Genomic DNA, 20,188 nt, shown 5'->3' with positions numbered 1-20,188 from the left:
ATGTGAATTATTTTTAAAATTATTATAATTTTAATTTCATTAATCCATGTTAGCCATCTTACAACGTTATGTTAGAATAACGTTAAGGATGTTTTGCTGGTTAGGATTTAAAAAAATTAGAAATAAATGAAGATATTATTAATTTAAATAAACACACCGACACTCTGTGGATCCACTATTATTGTGGATCGTCTATTCTTTGTTGGTTTCCTTGTAAACTCGAGGACAAAGTTCTCTTCTTTCTCCATCCCATCATCTTTATTACATAATTTTACCCAACTTTTGATTTTTTGAATTCTGACAAGGGACGAAGCTCCCTTCCGGCCAAGGAGTCCCGGTACACGTTAAAATTTATATATTAGATATAATTTTAGTTTAATAGTAATTTTGTTGATATAAAAATAAATATTTAAATTTAAAAAATATAAAAATTTATTAAATATTTAATCAAGTAGGGGTCGAATTAAAAAATGATAAATTAGTGTTCTCAAATTTTGGTCCAATTACAATTTAAGTCATTGTAAGTTTAAATATTAGACAAATTAAAAAAATTAAAAATTATCTTTTGAGTTTTTTTTTTAATTTAGGGTGAATACAAAATAATATATGTGCAAAGACTTTTAACTATTTGACAATGATCACTCATAGTCCTACATACATGCTTGAACTTGGGATCTCACGGATAATAACAATCCCTTAATCACTAAGGTCGTTTGGTTTATGCTGAATTTCAAGTTTAAATACCTAATAACTCTTTATATTTTTTTTTAAATAATCTAAAATTTCAACCTCTACCAATATTTAATTATGTATATGTCCCCATATATATTAAAACGATCACATTAATTAGCCTAATTATTCATTGAAAAGCCTCTCTCTCTCTCTCTCTCTCTCTATATATATATATATATATATATATATATATATATATATACACATGAATTGCTAACTCTCCCATTCTTAAATTTTAGTACCTAAAAGGACAAACATCCATAAATTCATTCGGCAGACTTTTAGCTTCTTAACTAATGATAGAGCTTTCATTTATCTGTTTTTACCCCCACTCCCCTTCTAAATTCCCCCAACCTTGTTTGCCAACTTACAATATACATAAATATCTTGCATTTATATAGAACATCACTGATAAAATAGATGAATAGTTATTTTTAAATGATTTTTAATATTTAAGATTAATATTACAAATAAAATAATTTATTTTTAATAAAAATTTAAATTAATCCATTAATAGTTTGAAATACTGAAATTCGTGTACATATAGTCATTATTAGAACTGTGGGTCTGATTTTAATCCCAATGCAGATGTAGTGATTGACGGTAACTGCTCAACCACATGCTGCACCATGTGCCTCCTTCATCATATATTTTCCAATAAAATAAAAGGCTTCCCATTATTGGTCTTTTCGTTTCTATATATTTGGTTTTGATTTAATCATGTTTAATTTATCGATCGATTATTATATATCAGATTTTGTAAAAGTTCATTTGGGAGTAACTTCTCAATTTAGTTTTTTACATTAGTAAATATTATGATTCAAACTCCTGATCTTAAGGAATTTAGTATTTCATCTCACTAGACCAACTGATTGTTGATAGTTTTTATATATTTATTCAAGAGTTACTTATGTCACACATACTTCAATTATAACCCTCGTTCTAAATTGATCCAAATTTTTTTTAAATGTTTAAGTTTCATACCCAAATTATAATATTCATTTTAAATTAGTCCTTAAACTTTTTAAATATTTCAATTTCATCACAAATTATACGTATTTACTACTCACATCTCTTGTTAATAAAACCATCATGTCAGATTATATTATTATATGTTTGAAAAAAAATTTGGGTTAAACTATGGTTGAAACTAATTACTTATTTGGATGGAATTGGAAGATTCAAAAGTTTGTAGACTAATTTAGAATGAGAGTCATAGTTTGGGGATTAAATTGGAATGTTCAAGATTTTAAGGACTAATTTAGAATAAGAGTCATAATTTAGGGATGAAATTAGAATATTTAAAAAGGATCGATTTGAAATGAAGGCCATAGTTTGAAGACATATGTCCAATTAACTCTTTTTTAATTACTATATTTGTTTCTTTTAATATTTAACACATTATAATTTTATTAAATTTAACTCGTTAAATATTTTATTTATTGTCAAATTCCCGAAATGCCAGGTTAGCATTCTAAAGTTGGCGGTTGGTTAAGAGATAAACTCTGTGATGATGACACCATGGATAGTTCTCTTCTAGGGTAGTTTTAATATATGTCTAAGAAAATGAGTTGTAAAATATTTTTTTTAATATTTATGATAAATCGTTATCTAAAATATTATTTTTTATCAAAAATATTATTTTTTTATCAAAAATATTAATTTTGCTACATAATTTTAGGTATAGAAAAAAATATTTTAGGTAATGCATAATATTAATATTTTTAGTAAAAAAAATAATATTTTAAATAACGCCTTACTTAAAATGTTAAAAAAATATTAACATTTTTAATAACACATTTATTTAATCTTATATTAAAACTGGCGTACCTTGACAACATGTTTATATAATCAAAAGTACAACGTGGTTACGTTCGACAATTGATACTTTCAATTTTATATCCAAAATGATTATTGATTTAATAAAAATAATTATTGATTTTTAATAAATTAATACAAGTTTTTTAAGAAAAAAAATACCGAGATCGAATACACATTTCAAAATATGAAAATAGCAATTGCGGCTAACAAAAATATTATTTGAATAAGAACTCGTTGAATAATCTCAATTGTTGGAGGGAGTGTTGTTCTCTCTAGAAGTATTAAGTTTAAACATTTGATTTTGCGGATATGAGTACGGTATCAATAGTTAAAAAAATTTGAAATATATATTACTTTAAAATCATTTTATGCTATTAGAAAAGAAAATATTAAGTGAATAAAAAATTGAATCAAATATTAATACTTAATTTTTTTGTAAATTTAAAATTTAAAATTCAAATATGTTGGATTAAGGTGGATTTTAATTTAATTTAATTTGAGATTGAATAGAAAGTTGTAGTTTGGGAGATTGAAGTGGGCACGTGCGTAAGTCCGTACCTACCGTGAAACCGGTGAAATGATCGCCATTTGTCAAGGGGAAAGGCACGTTCTCCCATGTGATAAAAATTGACATTTTCGACCTCAAAAACTCTTCACTTTAATACTCAGCGGTGGATGCCATGCACCTATGACTTCTCTAACTTTAAGAAAAAGGCAAAATCGAATCGTTCATGTCATAAACCTACCATTATTTACCAATAATATCCACTACAACGAGGATGCATTTGGCCTAGGAGACTTGATGCATTTGCCCCTAAAAGGTAGTAATTTGTTTGCGTCACCACTTAAATATCTCACTTAAGTGATACATTTAAAAATATTTTCTCAAATTTTAAAATAAAATATGTACGGATAATTTTTTAGAACGATCACTATCAATAAAATAAATAAATAATTTTAAAATAGATATATGTCAACTGTTCCCCTTCGACATGTCTGTTCAAGACACGTGGCTATCTGTTCTCAGCCATATGTCGTGTTTTTTGATAGACAACATAGACAGATTCATGAGTTACAATGTGCAATAGAGAGTGGTCATGAAAACAAATGATGATAGCATTATCCCACTAGCTTTGTGCATTTTCGTTATGCTCATAACCCTACTTTATAATAGCTTTCCTATATGAAAAAACAAAATGTACCATTTATTGTTAAAAAGATTATCCAATATTCTAATTATAGATGTAGCCTTAACCAAAAATCATGCATGATTTACATCCAATAATTAAAATCCATTGGATTTATTAATCATCATTACCAAAATTTCCTGATATAATAATAAAATCAAACGTGTCTAGTCTTTATAGTATATGTTTTGTGTAGGGTATGTATAAAATTTAATAAAATGGGTGGAAAACATCACATGGGTTGAACAACATGCCATGTGCCCTTGCCATTACAAATTAGTCATGAAAATGACAACTCCTGTTTGCTAATAAAATAACCGTTATCCAATTCCCATTTCACATTTATATATATGCACATGTACAAGTTAAAGATCATATTCATGCAATTTAGCCCTCACCACGGTATTATAAATTGCGCAATGAGTTTAATGATTGCAGAATCAAAACTGGATGATGAAACCAACACCATCCTTACTTTATAGAAAGTGAAATGTTAATTCATAACCATCAACTTGGATGATATATTATATTTTAGTCCTAACATTCTCCAATAATAAATAAGTTAGAGAGGAAGAGATCAACTCACTCCTAATGATTGGCTCATGTGACGAGTAGTTTGTTGAAACTAAATATATAGATGGTGCTAGCAAATTGCCCAATTTGATGTTTATCTATGTTTGGGGACAACCAAATGAAGAACCCAGCACATTATGCTCCTGTCAATGGAGTGCTTAAACAAGACGGAGAAAAGCCGTCAGGATGTATAAAAATAGGGTTTGAACGGATGAATATGTTTGTTTGTTTATTTTTAAAAGTATTTATATTTGGTTTATGTTCATTTAAATTTTTAATATCATATTAGTGTTTATTTATTTTTGAAAACAATTATATTCGATTCGTTTTATGTCTACAAACATGTTCATTTATATATTTAGAAACGTTAACTAAAAAAATTAAATAGTTTGAGTTTGTCAAAGACCCTGGTAAAAAATGAAATCACACCATTAGTCTTTAAATTCTTTAAGCTTCACATTTTAAACTATAAAACTCATTTTATATTAAATTTAATCTTTACCTTCACTAATATTTTTAAAATGTAAAAGGAAAGAAAACTAGATAAACAAACTTATAAACGAGACAATAAATGTTATTATAAACTATTTTGTTTATGAACATAAATGAACTAATTAGCTAGTTTATGAAATGAACATAAATTCGTTTATTTAACTTATAAACAAACATTTAGAGACCACACTTGTTGAATTGGGGAAAGGACGTTGCATTTAAAAGGAAAACAAGCAGGAGGGATGAGAATGCACGAAAAAGCAGTCCGCCCTTAAGAAAACAAAACCAAGCCCAATAGGAAATGCAACGTCCTTTCCACAAGGCTTGGTTTTGTTTTCTTAAGGGCTGACTGATTTTTCGTGCATTCTCATCCTGCTTGTTTTCCTTTTATATCTAAAATAAATAAATAAACATTTAAAAATGCAATTTTAACATAAGTAATCGATGAACCTTAACATGGATGTTTCAGTGTGCTAACCATTTTTCTTACCATTTTAGCCATTTTCTTAGGCCCTTTACTACACCTAAACTTGAATCTTCACAAATTCCTTTTTTGCTTGTTTCTATTTACAAAATAAACAGGGATATTTAGAACACCAGATGTCGTGTAATTGTTGATAATCTAATGGATGAAATGGTGCGTATGACATGGATGGAGAGACCATCGATGAATTCCTAATTGAGATCAATATCAACTCGCTCAGGGTTTCCCCTTTCTGTCTGATTGTTAACTAATTCTATACCTAGCTGACCTTTGTCCCCGGCGCCAAATGCATAAAGCTTCCCGGACTCGGTGAGTGCAAATGTATGAGCATTCCAGAATATTGAGTTTGTAAGGCTGATCTGTACCACCCGCTCGTTCACTTGCTTTAATGACGTTACCAGCTCCGGGCTCAACACATTGGCATGACTGTTTCCCTGCCATATAAACAATAAACAAAAAATATGTCAATTAAATGGATGAAATGTTTTCCTTTGGCAGCTCAAAGAATTCATACGCCCCTTAAGTTCTCATGTTCAAGTACAACATTGTCCGTTCTTCAATGAAAACAGCATGACTGATGAGTTCATATGAGATGTTGTGTTGTGGTTCTACCGCATCAAACTTTTTCAAATCTAAAACTTTCTTGTAGGTGAACTCTCAAAAGCAAAGCTAAAAAAGGAGTGTTCATTTACGTAGTTAAAAATGTAATAGATAGTGATCAATGGCGTAACAAAAAGAATACAGAATGATTCTTAATGAAGCGAACCTAATAATGCCCTCATACAAAGGCACATGAAGCATAATACACGAAACAATGTTGCAAATGTGTTGTAACCTCGAAACTAATTTAAATGGATGACATTGCTTTTCCTTTAAAAAATTATTTCAGGAGCCGTCCAATGCATAATTTTATTAAGAACTGATGAAAAAGTAAAAAATATTAATCAGGTTTGACGCTTAAACTGAGGTTAAGCATCCTGCAAATCACTACAGAAAGTTTAAGGGGAAGGGAAATTCAAACCTGTCCTTCCACAGCAGTATTATGTCCTAGGCTAGCAGATTCACCACAACCAAAAGAGTATACATCACCATCATCCGACACCACAAAGGTTGTGTAGTCCCCTGTTGCAACATGAACTGCTTTGACATTGCTTAGTGCCTCTACAACCTTGGGAACTGATTCACACTCTTCATTTCCATGACCTAAACACCCATAACGTCCCCATCCCCATGTGCAAACCCTTCCATCAAGACCCACAACAGCAGCATGCCAAGCACCAGCAGCAACCACCATTGGCTGAAGATTCAAAAGTTGAAATTGTTCAATTAGTCTAGGGTACTTTTCATCAGTTCTTGAGCCATGTCCAAGCTTTCCACCCAAACCACAGCCGACAGAGTATACGGACCTAATCATTCCAAAAAGAAGGGCACACCAAAAAATTATTAAACATTCAAATAAACAAAGATATATGACTACATATGTAACAACATAGATGGACTTTGTGATTCTAGAAAAGTCCAATACTTTAATAATATAAGAATCCAGAAGTGTCATTCAGCATCTCAAAGATTTATGATGACAAGTCATCAAAACCACAGTTTGGATGCCCTTCTAAAAATAAATTTAGAGAGCTGTTTGAAAAGGAGTTCAGATGAACTAACATGCCACTTGGTTGACAAGCTAGGCAAAGAAGGTAGCAGTATCCAGCTGCAATTTGCACCACAGGTATGTTCTCAAGTGCTCCCAATAGAGGCTGGGGCTCCACATCATTTGGCTCAGTTTTGTGACCAAGTTTGCTATCCTTTCCCCAAGAGAATGTGTAAACTCTGCCCTCTCTGGATAATACAGCTGTGAAAAAGTTCCCAATTGCAGCTTGGACAACAAATATGTCTTTCAAAGAGTCAACAGGCTGGGGAGTTGTAACTAGTTTAGTTCCTTGAACCCCGTATTCTGCTTCGTCAAAGGAATCCTTTCCAAAGGCATAGACTCTCCCAGCATCACTAATCAGCATTGTTCTGCCAGCCCCAGCAGCTGCTTGGATAATTCGAATGCCTTGCAAAGATCTACAAAATAATGGAGTTCCATTAACCCTTTGCATATACTTTTAAACCATCAGCCATATGCAGAGATACAAAGTATTTGGCAACCTTATTTGCCGAGGCCTCCAATCTTCTTCAGTATTGCCATGTCCCAGTTGTCCTGAGCTATTAGAGCCAAAAGAGTACACTTCTCCTGTTGATGTCATAGCAATGCTATGACCAGGCCCTGCAATTGCCTGCGATTTCTCCCTCCTGCAACATGCTTCCCCAGCAAGCAGAAACCTCAAGACCAATTTCCATGATCCCCCACATCTCTGCTTTAAAGTTTGACGTTCTTCATCAGTCATTGGCTTAAATATAGCTCTTCTTTGGCACATATCAAGAGCAGCAAGCTCGGATATGGACAATTCATAATCGGGGGCAAAGTTTGCAGGCTGCCTAAAGAAGGAGCATGTTGCCTGGAAGTCATGTTTACAAAATCAAATCAGCCAGCATTATCAATTCCAACATTTGAAAGGAGCTTCATGTTCAAAACGCTAAAGAAAAAATCCACTCGCCTCTAGTTTGGCAAGATCTTGAGGATCCAAGTTACAAGTGGTGAGGACATGAAGAACAATGGAAGGATTGGCAGCCAAGGGGAAATCTCCAGGAGTGGAGTCCCCAAAGCAATGGCGTACTTGTCGCAGAAATGCAGATACAGGAGCAGCAACAATAGTAGTAATTGGTTGATCAGGTATGTTATGGTATTGTACAGTAGTGGTTCCACTCGTTGAGGCATCCATGGGCACTGCCCAACTTTTGAAGTGCCCAAAATTGGCAAATAAGATTATCTAAATTGCTGACAATTAGGAAACATGGGTACAATAATCACTAAGAAACCCTCCAATGATCCAAATTACCTCCTAAATACTAAACCTATGTTTGACTTATTAGTTCAATCTACAAGTGCCAAAAATATCTACCTTAAATAATGGATTGATCAGCAAACTTCAAGTCTCAAACCTACAAATAGAAAAACCAAAAGAGAAGAAAAAAAGTTCTCATATAAACTCCTTGAATCACAAAAGGGGAAAAAAACAATTTTACACAACAAACTATGTGATCATTACACAAATCACAAACCAAAGGTTATCTTTTTTAAACCTCTTGAGAAACTTTATCTCAAAATAGACTAGTTTGGATGATCAAAATCTACACGGGCGAGCCGAAATGGCCAAGCACAGGGACACCAAAAACTAGAAAGAAAAACAGTGGCGAAAAAGCTTGTGGAGATGATGAAAAGATATATAAGTTTTAAACAACGAAATCTAAGGAGGAAGCACCGAAAGAAGAGAATTTTGAAAAGACGAATACTATTCCTCCATGAAAAGCATATTCATCGCATAAAGGAAAACCCAGAAAAACAAAGAATTCCCCAAGAAGGGAAGACACTCCTGTTCACGTAAACTCTATTAAAAAAAAGGTCAGATTGATCATTGACCTGATCAAAAATCAAGCAAGCAAAATCAACATCCGCCGTTCAAAAGACAGAGGATGTTAAAGAAAGAGAGAAAAAACTTATTTTTTAAGAAACCATCACATAATCAAAAAAGGCGAAGTACACTGGATCACGTAACAGAGAAGAAAAAGGAGAATCCAAAGAACAGAGCAGAATTACATGTTTAACAATGTCATTAGAAATCAAGGCAGAAGAATAAAGAGATGAAAATTACACATAAAAACCCATGATTCCTCAAAAACCCATTCTTAACTAACAATAATTGAAGATAATAAAACCCCAAAAGGTAGCGGAAAGTCAGGTCAGATTTGGAAGAACAAGGAAGTTGTTTAACATCTAATCAAAAGCCTCTGCTCTATTTTGTCGAAAAGGGCTTGAAAAACGGATTCAGATGGCGATTTCGAAAGAAAGAAAAAGGTAGATAATTGTTTTTTTACGTTGAATTCATAAGGAAGAGGTGAGATTTTCTCTTCATCTAAACTATGGTAACAGACTTATCACAACCACTGGTTCAACGAAATCTGAGGGGCTAAATTATAAACAATATTATTATTTCTTTTTCTCTCTCAAAAAGAATAAAGCTTGATAAGTTGATAAGAGGTGGGTGAATAATAATACATAGGGACCCTTTTTTCCACCTTCCTTTTTTAACACACTAGCAAAACCTAAATGCACATGGACCAGTTTCACCGGGAGATCGCTGAATCCCCACACGATTCCCGAAATGGATAACCGGCGATCCGATCGTCGCCGATCGAAATCGGTGGACCTTATGATCGCCATTAATAAAACAGAATAGCATGGAATTGGAAGAGAGAAACTTAGAAATTTTGACCTGTAAGCAAAAGCAAACTCGTTTCTTACTCTCTTTCACTTGTGAGAAAGCTTTCAGAGAAAGTTTTAAGGGGGAAGAAGAAGATGTACTTTCTTTTTCTGTTCTGGGAGAGGAGAGGAGAGGCCAGTGCAAATTGCAAACCAAATGACATGAAGACAGACTTAACACTTTTTTATTTATTTTTTCAACTTAAAATAATACAAATTAAATCAAATTAGATTTTTAATTGTTTTCTAATACTAATTAAATTAAATTAAAAACTAAGCAAAAACAAACATATATCGTCATAACTTCTAATCGGATTATCAATCTATTTGTTAATACATTAGAATTATTCTAATTCTAATTATATTATTTATAATTGTAATTATAGTTTTAAAAACACACACTAAATATTTCGATTTTATTCATCCCAATAAAAATATATATATTTATCAAATTACATTTTAGATAAATGTTTCGTTCTAGACTAATCTGCTTAGCAAATAACATACCAATACTTGTGACAACTTATCAAATATTTTTTCTCTTTATATAAGAAAATTATCTTTTCTTATAAAGGTTTAATATATGACTTAATATCTAAATTTTTCATTTTTTAATATAATATATTTAGTTTTTATATAATTTGACTTTTTAATTTTGCTATATGAATTTATTGTTATTTTTAATACAATATTTGTATTTTTTTATTAATCTAGAATGATCATAAGATATAATTTGTTCTAAATAATATTTACTATTTCATAATAAAATCTCAAACACTTTTATAGTCTCTGATACTCGAACCTGAAATCTCTTAGAATAATGATATTTCGTTTAATCAATGAGACTAAACTTTGATCATAACAACATACAAGTGCAATGCCATTTGTGATAGAAATTAATCATCTATTGAGACTTCGTTTTATGAGTGGATTGTTTTGGTATATTAAACATTTGATTCCAGCATCTTCTAATACATTATCACATAAAATAACCCTAGCTGTGGAAGAATATGCGCAACTACGTGGCTAAACATAATTGGTTGAACTGTTTCGTTATATATTATGAATTTGCAATTTGCTCATTGTTGCTATTTTGGCATACTAAATGATGAAGGAGCGATGGGTTCAGGTTCATCATCCATTACCACCAAGATTTTTTAACCAACTTAAATCAATAAAACAGGTTATGACTTATGATATCGACCGCAACCAATGTCCTCTTTCTGAATATTATTTAAAAATAAATAAAGTTTTATATCAAAAATACATTATCACCTTAGTCTCGCTTTTGTTCCTCCTCCTCTTCCTCTTCTTTTCTCATCAGCCCCGCCGCCAACCACCTTTCCTCTTCCTCCGAGTTAGAACTCATAATCCGACCCGGCTACACTTCCTACGACGCTTACATCCAACGCCAACTCAACAAAACCCTCAACCCTAAACAGAGGAAAATATGGATGACCCGTGACTGGGACCGAAAAATCGATGTCTTCTCCGGATTCTTCCACGAACTGAAGCTGCAAAACCTCCTTTCCAACTCCACCAAGTCTCTCTGCATCGGCGCAAGAGTAGGCCAAGAGGTCGAGTCGAGGCTCTGAGACGCGTCGGTCGGCGTCTCCGACTCGGTCGGCATTGACCTCGTGCCTTCCCCGTCGCTCGTCTTGAAAGGCGACTTCCATCACCAACCTTTCGACAACGAGACGTTCGACTTCGAGTTCTCCAACGTCTTAGACCACGCGCTTTACCCGCGGAAGTTCGTAGGGGAGATTGAAAGGACGCCGAAGCCCGACGGAGTCTGCGTTTTACACGTAGCGTTGTTGAGGCGGGCCGACAAATACTCGGCCAATGATTTGTACAGTGTGAAGCCGTTGCTTCGTTTGTTTCGGAGATCAGAACTTGTTCGGGTTCGGATTCGGATTGGAAACTGAAGTTACATTTCGTAAGAAGAAAACATTCCAACACTCATGATCTTAATAATCCATTGTCATTCGTTGACTAATTATAATATAATATACGTTATAAATATAATTGTCTAATATCAAGACTTAATATACTATTAAGATCATTTAATAAATTTGTTATTTCTTATCATTTTTAAATTATTGTTATTATTTTTTTTGTAAAGGTAAGGGCCAATCGGCTATTATCGACGAGTATTGGTTTTAGAAGGCAAATTCAAGTAATTTGTTAAGTAAAATTAACGCGAAGTAATCCATCTAATAAAGCAAATACCTTAACGTCTCTACAATGGAGGAGCGGTTACGTCTTTGGCAGACAAAAAGAAAACCCTAGAATTATTTTCCATCATTGCTCACTTCTTTTCATTTCATTATTATAGAATAAAACTATTTTATATGATTTCTTTTAGGAAACGTAAACATATTCTGGTTTTCAGCGAATTATTAAAATTATTTTAATTAAATAACAAGTGGGTTATATTAGTTTAAACTGCACCATGAAAGCAGCTGAAGTGGGGGGACAATGGTGTTGTACGTTCTTTCCTTAAATAATTATTTTAATTATAAATATATTAATTTTATGTTCTTTCCTTAAATAATTATTTCAATGAAATATTTATTAACTATTAAACATATGCGAGAATTTAAAGAACTTAGGCAAATTACTCTCAATTAACATCATATGTCAGAAAAATCATCTGACATGAATATCAAATCAATCAAAATTTTATACAGAATTATTATTATATTTTTAAATACAAAAAAGAAGAAGATCGAGTCATTGTTAAGTTCTATGAAAAATGGGTTGTAAAGAAACTAAATTCACCAACAATCAAGCATATATTGCAATGAAAACTGGGAGCAGATTACATTGACTTCAAGGTTATCAAAATCCTCCGCAAATACTGCAAAACCGATAAAAACATAGGGGTTGCAACAGTTCCCTCACATGTCATTACAAAAACGGCAGCCCATAATGGATGAACGACCAAAAATAACATTTGGAAAAACAAAAAACATGTTAACTATGGTGCCAGACTATCTGGAACAAATTCTTCAGGTTGGCTATCAATGTCTTGGGAGGCTGTTAGTTTAGCCTTCTTGTAACTGCTTGAATTCCGAAGAATTGCATGCAAGGATATGCTCTTTGGGCTGGAAGATCTGCTCCAAGAAGATGAAGCAATGATATGATATTCAGAGAACATTCTATTGTATAAATGGAGATGTTTGAGATAGAACCTATGCCTGTAGCTTGGAGGATTGTCAGTTTTATCGCATGCACGTAGGTGCATGCGAGTGTCGTGTACGAATATGTATCCAAAGTTCATCAACACGCAACAGCCATATCTTAAAATAGATTGTTCATCAATGTTTAATCAAACTTACCCCGGTTTTTGTTTCTTTCTTCCACCAGATTCTTCGCCTTCCGAGTCATAAGATCCTAAATGAAAATTCAATGTAAAGAGAAGAAATTATCACCCTGCAAACCGGATCACAATTCAAGACAAATAAAAATGATGCTGAACTAATAAAGAATATGATTTTACCATTTTGTGATGCACTACCCTTCGCTATACTATTGCTTGAGTAGTCGGATGATGATGAACTATTGGATGGAGCTCTGGTGCTGGAATCCGAGTTGCCTACCCCATCTTCATCATCAGAACTCTCATTATCATCGTGCCTAAATATGGTACCCACAGTAGCCAGTAAGCTCTTCTTATTTGCTAAGCTGGTTGCATCAATCCTGCTATTAGTTCCAGTAGCTTTTGCAACATCCAATTGAGACTGTGGCTCATTACCTCCCTTTTTTAGATTAATGGTCCATTTAGGTTTTTCAAAGGCAGAGCTTGACACAGCACGGTGGTTGTTTTTCTTTAAACCTGTATGCACTCTTGACGAATTGACCTCAATGGACTTTTGAGCAGTTTTAGGAGTGGCGTCGATTTTTCCAGATTTCTTAGATTGCGGAGGTTCTTCTGCTGCACTTTCGGAAATGGCCAAGAGTTGCTTACTTGGTTTAACATTGGAGCTACTTGGTTCAACCTTCGACAATGATATTTGAGATTGGCTGGAGCTAGCTTTGGTAGCTTGTGTTTTTGCTTCCTTGTGTTGATTCCCATTTAACATCTCCAAAGATGGTAACTCGGGTTTAGGGTTCTTCTTCCTTTTTCCTTTCACCGCAGTTTCAACTCCCGCTTTATGTGTGACCTTATCAATGATTACCTCACCAGAATCAACAGTTCCATGTTTCTGCTGGCTTTTGGCTATTTTGCTTCCACCGGGAACTTCTTTGCTGTTATAAACATTATCTACAAGAATGCTTTTAGAGTGATCTACACTGGCATCATCTTGAATAGGCCTTCCATCATGTTGTGGTTCAACTTTATTTCGGTTAGAGCCAAAATCGCTTCCATTCAATTGCACATCTAAGCTTGAATCTGCATTCACAGTCTTCCTTGTGGATTTAGATGATGTGCTCACCTCAGTCACATTATGAACCAGGAACGTTGGTTCCCGCTGATCGACATCATCTTTTGCTTGCAACTCTGGAGGGGTCAACACAGGAGAACTTTTCTTCTTATTTTTCTTCCTCGATTTATCAGCTTTAACATCATTAACCAGAGGAGAACAGTCTGATTTTTTCATTTTTGATTCCTCTTTTCCGTCACTTTTGCCGGCTTGCTCAACATTATCACTCAAATGCTCACTATTCACAGTAGTAGGACTCTCCTCGGCAGGAGATATTTCACTTGCAGGACCTCTATTACGTACTACATCTACTGCTTCGGTTCCTCCAACGGGACCCTTACTCTTCTTGGACTTCTTTACTTTCTTGGAAGACTTCTTGGGTTCCACGATTTTCTCTTCCAAGGTATCACTCTGATTTTCATCTCCTGATGCCCCAAATGCTTTCCGGAAATTAATTCCCTCTCGAGATACAGATGTAGGATGGCCATCCACATGACTGGAATTCTGATAATTTCTCGTCTTTATTACTGATGCAATAACCGGTTGGGGTGCTTCATTTTTACTTTCCAAGTTGCCATCATTAGTATCATCCATTTCATTGTCACCTGATCAAGTCGTTACCGATATTAACAAAAGTTAAATTTTGCCTCAATTCTACTAATCATGGAAGTGAGAATGAGAAGAGTACAGTTAAAATGGAAGGGGGAAAAACTTTAAAAATACTTCATATAATCGGAAACTTACCCTCGGAGTGGGGCACTCTATTTGTTTCACTAACTTCTTGCATTTCCATTGGAGAAATCGGACAAGGTTCGGATATTACTCCACCCATAGAACGTTTTCCAATAAAAGAATCTAGATCAGCTATGTTGTCTGAATCTTTGTCTTTGGCTTCAACGGCCTGAAAAGTGTCCAAATGAACATGATGAACATCTTTTGCAGAAGAGACTTCACTACCTGCTTGACTAGGATTCAATTTTTGCCTTTTCCTTATCTTCTTCCCACCACTTGCATCGGCTGGTGAAAAATGGTTTTGTTTCACAGATTCAATATTACTAATTTGGTTACCCATGTTCGCATCATTCAAAACCGAACTTGGTCCATCTTTAAACGAATTTTCCTCGAGTACATTACCTGAATCCAATGCATCTTTCCCAGATTCAACAACTATAGCATCATTTTCTTTCAAATTATCCTTTTTTATCTTTTTAGTTTTCTGCTTCTCCTTTAAAATAGATGCATCCGCAGAAGCTGGTAAATCTTCACATATGTTTTCTCCGACATCTTTCAACTGTGCAATCAGCCTTGGCCCCTTATTGGTAGCAGGGAAAGAAACCTGAGAATTACTATCAGCCATATGTTCAACTTCGTTATGCAAATCTTCCGAATTTTCTTTGGTGGAATTGCTAAACCCAAACTGTTGAGATGGGGAATTCTGTTTTGCACAATAGTTGTCCCGATCTTGTGGCAATGATGCATCATTGATGTTGGACAATCTTTTGATCATATCACCAGCTAGAGGATCAAACACATAAGCCGAATGATTTTTAATCCCGGGATAGTCATTTTCTCTATGCTCTTTAGCAACATCAACCAAAAGAAACCAATTTTCGCTCACTCCAACAAAAGCACTTTTCACAAACATAGAATCCGAAAGGTGATAAAAAATACCTTGACACTCTACCTGTTTGTGTTATGCAAATCATTTCATTGTAAGAATGAAATCAATTGTAAACATACATAACAACAACTAACAGGTATAAAGGTAAGTACAAGATAGATGACCTACCTTTAACGAATTAATCTTTATATTAGCGATGTTGGGAAAACACAGCGGATGCTCATACATTATCTTTTCTGCGAATCAGCAGAACAAATATCTTACTAACTAAGCAGAACTTTACAATACAAAACTTGAGAAATAATCAGCATCTTCATGCCATAACATTACCACATTACTTCATGTTCAAACAATTTAAAGGGATTCTCAATGGAGTTAACAACTCTTTCATCCATTGGAGCAAACTTTAGGTCTTTACATAACTCAATTTCAGGTCCATTCCAAGGGAAATTTCAGATTTTCTATTCAAGTTATCATCTTTGAGGTCTCAAATGGATGAAAACTCTGAACTGGAATTGAACAAATTATCTAAAAGTGCAAACACAATCTAAAGCACAACGTTGCCCATTGTGGAATTGGTTTCGTACAACATTACACCAAAGAAAAAAAAACTGATCTTTTAAGTACTTTGAAGAAAGATAAATTTTTATCCTGAAAATGCAAAGAAAGAAAGTTTACTGAAGACAACGGTAACCAAGAATACCAATAAGGGAAAAAAAAAGAGAGAGTGACATACTTTTAAGATCAGAAACGGTGTCGGAGTTGGATACGATCACCGCCAGGTGGGTGTCGAGGCTGGTGTCAATGAAAACAGTGTTGTAGACATCGGCACAACCGCAACCGGAGGTGGAATTCGGCTTTTTCATCTCCTCTTTCAGAGGAATGTGGCGACTAAGAACACGAAAAAGGGTTTCGATTGTGGAACCGGAGGTTTTCGATAGTGTTGCAACGTGGGAAGCCTTTTCGCTATTACGGCGGCATTATAAGGCAAGAACAAATTTGAAGCCTGTCTTGTCCCTTTAAACTGAAATTTTCCCTTACAAGTTTTTAGCAATTGGGCCCCTTCTTTTATGTTTCGATTTGGACTTCTTACATTTAACCCATTTAAATTGGGAATTGGATCATGGTTATCAGCTGGGCTTCTCCTAATTTCAATTATTTATAAAAGTTTTTAACTTCACAAATTTTTTTATTAATACGGAGTAAGTACAAAATAATATTTTTTCAAAAATAACTCTCAATCTCTCAATATTGAACGCTCACACCCTTGACATCTATAGTGTTCGAACTCGGATTCCCAAATAATAACAATTTCTTTACCACGGAGGTAATTTGATTCGTGCTCATACATAATTTTAAAATATTTAAAATGAAGACCGGGTATTAATTCAATTGATGTTATTTTTATTATTATAGTATTTATAAAGATAACGATTCAAAATATTTAAATATATAACAGTCGGTGTTAATATAACATTTAGGACATAAATTTTATCGTATTTAAATATGTAATAATTGTTGTTGTTGTAATATTTAAAACATAAATTTCATCAGATTTAAATATGTAATAATCATACCTAATATGAAATATCTTTTTACTTGATGTTTAAGTATTAGGATACGTTTAGAGAGAAAATATTGATACACCTCCATCCGGAGTGGATTATTTAACTAGAGATAGCCAAAAGTACCATATCTTGTGATTTGGTAGGTAAAATATTGTATATATATATATATATATATATATATATATATATATATATATATATATATATATATATATATATATATATATATAATAAAAGTGTATAGTTCATTATTTTATATTAGTTAATAAATTTTTAAAAGTTTTGAAGGAAATAAACTTATACAATTTTAGGAGAGAAAATAGATTATCAATAAAAATAAAAATATTTAAAATAAATGATATTTAAAATTTTTAGGGTGTCACTACCTTGACCGTCTCCTCGATTCATCCATGAAGATAATGATACAACATCAATTTAAAATATAAAATAATATTTATAAAAAAATTGATTTGATTATATCCATCGTAATTTGATCAAACCAATATGTCTAATAGATAAATATGATAGAAATCCAGTGAAGTTAAACGAAAATGACATATCACTTAAAATATATCTCCTCGTATTAAAACCTACATGGGACCAATAACTCAAGTATTTGTGTGGTTGTGGTTGATGTTTGGTCTTAGTTTCCGAGAATCTCTCATCATCATTCTCTTCCGCATCCCCAGAAAGTAAAGGAAAACACAACGATCCTTGAAGCTATCCGGCAACAATTTCAACAGCAAACGCTGCAAAGAATGTGGCCAATAAGGTACACACAGATGCTCCCCGTAACCTATCCACCGTATGCTTGCTTTGCTAAACGTCTCGGCTGATGGGATGAACAACGAAGATCGCCTGAATTTCGTCATTTTCGTGGCAACAAACAATGGAATCTACCATTTTCAAAAACCTCATCAAATTCTGCATTTCTTCTTCTTCTTCAAAGTATATATATATATATATATAGAGAGAGAGAGAGGTTTACCTGACATTGAATATGGATTCCAGTTTTCTTGTATTCCATGTTGATGCTTCTTGAAAACATTGTAAGGTATCTGTGCCAGAATTCCAAACTTCCTCTTTAAATTCTTCTCCAAGTTTCGTTAATTGTTTAAAAGGCAAAGCTTTAATTATTGTATGTTATCCAAGCTAATAATAAAAATGAAACCAAAATGTAATATTAGATATGATTTAAAAAAAATTAATTGAGTGACCAAAATGGAATAAAAGTGATAATTGAAGTATTAAAAGTATTGTTTACCCGAATATTTATTACCATCCTAATTTTACTTGTGAATTCACACGGTAATCGATAATATACTAATCTTTCGCACGTTATTCACATATACAGCTTCGAGAGTATCGAATGATCCCTCGTGTATATGGGTTTTCACTGCACTGGTCATCTTTGAGTTTTATAAAAATATATATTGTTTAATACAAACAAATAGACATAATTATAAAAAAGTAAATATATTATAAAAATAATTTTTATATAAAAATATCATAATTTATAATTTTAATTATGATTTAATATGAAATAATTTACTTTAACATTCAAAATAAATATAATTTTAATATTATTTGTATGAATCAACTTATTCTAGTAGTTAAAAGAATCATTGTTATTTTTAGAGGTCATGAGTTCGAGCATCAGCGACTGCAAGGGTGAATGAACTTTCATTCTCAATTGATTGACAATGCTTAGAACAAATACTAATTTTAATTACCTTAGTTTAATCAATATATATATAAAATTTTTATTTTTAGAATAAATATAATAATTTTAATTTAATATATTTTATAATTATTTCCTACTTCCATTTCACGGCCTAATTACAATTGAAACTAAACATAGAGAGAGAGAGAGATTATCTGATAAGTTAAAATAATCTTTCTATTTTAGTATTATTTAATATTTAAAGTTTATGATTTAATTATGTTTTAAATTTTTATTTTATGATTAATATAAATTGACACTTTAATCATGGTATGCCAAACTGATGATTAAAACCCTAAAAATAGTCGAAGAGGGAGGAGAAACTTACGCTTTTGAAGCAGCATAAATGGTGTATAAAGGGTAAGAACAGAAGCCACCGTAAGAACCAGAGCCGATGTTGACGATTGCACCTTTCTTTTTCTTCGCCATAATCGGAACCACCGCTTTAGTAATCCAAGTCGCCGCCTCTACATTCACCTTTATAATACTCTCCACCACCTCCGACTCCACCTCGTGGAAAAACTTCGCACCTTCATATGCCAAGCCGGCGTTGTTCACAAGAACTCCGATGTCCAGCCCTTCAATAACGCCCTCCATCGTCTTCAATATATCTTCGCCGCTGGTTTCTGCTAAGTCGACAACGACGTTTCTGGTCTCTACTTGTTCGCCAAATCTTTCACGTATGGCGTCGGCGGTGGCTTCGAGTTTCAAATGGTTTCGTCCCACCAAGAGTAGATTTAGACCGTGGGACGCCAGTTGAAACGCCAGGGCTTTCCCGATCCCATCGGTGCAGCCGGTGACTATAGCCCATGAACCGTAGTGATGTCGGAGGTTCTTTGGTGGCCTGACGAACATGACCCACACCCATTTTATGAAGCCGAGAACTGGTTTACAAAGGGTGATGAAACCTAGTGAACTGATGACGAAGATCACCATGAAACCAGGGGTCTGGCTTGCCATTTGATGCTGGAAAGTGGAAGCACCAAGTGATTATTGTGGTCCCTGTTTTCCGAATAATAGATACTTATTTAGATGTTTAAACGATAATACTTGAAATTGATAGGTTTCGACCTAATTTAATTAAGATATATATATATATATATTTTAAAAAATTCAGGTTTAAATTGAGTTTGAATTTAAGATAAAAAATATTTGATCCAATTCAAAAAAATATTGTACGTATATTTTATATATTTAAAT

The 20,188-nt window shown here is 33.2% G+C and overlaps 3 protein-coding genes and 1 pseudogene across 7 annotated transcripts; 1 reads left to right on the top strand and 3 right to left on the bottom strand.

Annotated features, from left to right (window-relative positions):
- Positions 1-5,257: 5,257 nt before the first annotated feature.
- Positions 5,258-9,710, bottom strand: LOC120170797 (ultraviolet-B receptor UVR8-like). 5 transcript variants are annotated; one of them, XM_039178686.1, is made up of 7 exons: positions 9,692-9,710; positions 8,292-8,331; positions 7,887-8,167; positions 7,438-7,787; positions 6,952-7,353; positions 6,311-6,695; positions 5,258-5,723 (listed from the first exon to the last, which is right to left on the bottom strand). In XM_039178686.1, the coding sequence occupies exons 3-7, from the start codon at positions 8,109-8,111 to the stop codon at positions 5,481-5,483; spliced, it is 1,605 nt and encodes a 534-aa protein (XP_039034617.1). In that variant the 5' UTR covers positions 8,112-8,167; positions 8,292-8,331; positions 9,692-9,710; the 3' UTR covers positions 5,258-5,480. The 5 variants fall into 5 exon arrangements, with proteins under 5 accessions (XP_039034617.1, XP_039034608.1, XP_039034613.1 ...); XM_039178677.1 differs by lacking the exon at positions 9,692-9,710 and adding an exon at positions 8,473-8,724; XM_039178682.1 differs by lacking the exon at positions 9,692-9,710 and adding an exon at positions 8,452-8,470.
- A 1,205-nt stretch (positions 9,711-10,915) lies between these two features.
- Positions 10,916-11,614, top strand: LOC120173698 (annotated as a pseudogene).
- A 910-nt stretch (positions 11,615-12,524) lies between these two features.
- On the bottom strand, positions 12,525-16,669 carry LOC120170789 (neurofilament heavy polypeptide-like). The gene is made up of 6 exons (XM_039178658.1): positions 16,434-16,669; positions 15,866-15,933; positions 14,821-15,760; positions 13,152-14,681; positions 12,991-13,045; positions 12,525-12,765 (listed from the first exon to the last, which is right to left on the bottom strand). The coding sequence occupies exons 1-6, from the start codon at positions 16,561-16,563 to the stop codon at positions 12,630-12,632; spliced, it is 2,859 nt and encodes a 952-aa protein (XP_039034589.1). The 5' UTR covers positions 16,564-16,669; the 3' UTR covers positions 12,525-12,629.
- A 1,168-nt stretch (positions 16,670-17,837) lies between these two features.
- On the bottom strand, positions 17,838-19,978 carry LOC120170780 (very-long-chain 3-oxoacyl-CoA reductase 1-like). Its single transcript, XM_039178647.1, has 3 exons — positions 19,317-19,978; positions 18,254-18,323; positions 17,838-18,161 (listed from the first exon to the last, which is right to left on the bottom strand). Exons 1-3 carry the CDS (start codon positions 19,946-19,948, stop codon positions 17,874-17,876), a joined length of 990 nt encoding a protein of 329 aa, XP_039034578.1. The 5' UTR covers positions 19,949-19,978; the 3' UTR covers positions 17,838-17,873.
- Between the last annotated feature and the right edge of the window lie 210 nt (positions 19,979-20,188).

Source organism: Hibiscus syriacus, unplaced genomic scaffold (genome assembly GCF_006381635.1).
Source record: "Hibiscus syriacus cultivar Baekdansim isolate YM2019G1 unplaced genomic scaffold, ASM638163v2 tig00003041_pilon, whole genome shotgun sequence".
Classification (NCBI taxonomy): domain Eukaryota; kingdom Viridiplantae; phylum Streptophyta; class Magnoliopsida; order Malvales; family Malvaceae; genus Hibiscus; species Hibiscus syriacus.
Note: the sequence above shows the minus strand (reverse complement) of the source record. Positions and strands in the feature narration are given on the sequence as shown.

Excerpts from the sequence above, each read along its gene's own strand:
- LOC120170797 (XM_039178686.1), bottom strand. The coding sequence starts at position 8,111 with ATGGATGCCTCAACGAGTGGAACCACTACTGTACAATACCATAACATA. Across the intron at positions 7,354-7,437 it reads TGGAGGCCTCGGCAAATAAG|ATCTTTGCAAGGCATTCGAA; the intron begins GTTGCCAAATAC and ends ATTATTTTGTAG. Across the intron at positions 6,696-6,951 it reads GCTTGTCAACCAAGTGGCAT|GTCCGTATACTCTGTCGGCT; the intron begins GTTAGTTCATCT and ends TGGAATGATTAG.
- LOC120170789 (XM_039178658.1), bottom strand. The coding sequence starts at position 16,563 with ATGAAAAAGCCGAATTCCACCTCCGGTTGCGGTTGTGCCGATGTCTAC. Across the intron at positions 14,682-14,820 it reads TAGAGTGCCCCACTCCGAGG|GTGACAATGAAATGGATGAT; the intron begins GTAAGTTTCCGA and ends CGACTTGATCAG. Across the intron at positions 12,766-12,990 it reads AGAAAGAAACAAAAACCGGG|ATCTTCCAGCCCAAAGAGCA; the intron begins GTAAGTTTGATT and ends TTCTTGGAGCAG.
- LOC120170780 (XM_039178647.1), bottom strand. The coding sequence starts at position 19,948 with ATGGCAAGCCAGACCCCTGGTTTCATGGTGATCTTCGTCATCAGTTCA. Across the intron at positions 18,324-19,316 it reads ATTTATGCTGCTTCAAAAGC|ATACCTTACAATGTTTTCAA; the intron begins GTAAGTTTCTCC and ends ATTCTGGCACAG. Across the intron at positions 18,162-18,253 it reads GAATCCATATTCAATGTCAG|ATTCCATTGTTTGTTGCCAC; the intron begins GTAAACCTCTCT and ends TGAAAATGGTAG.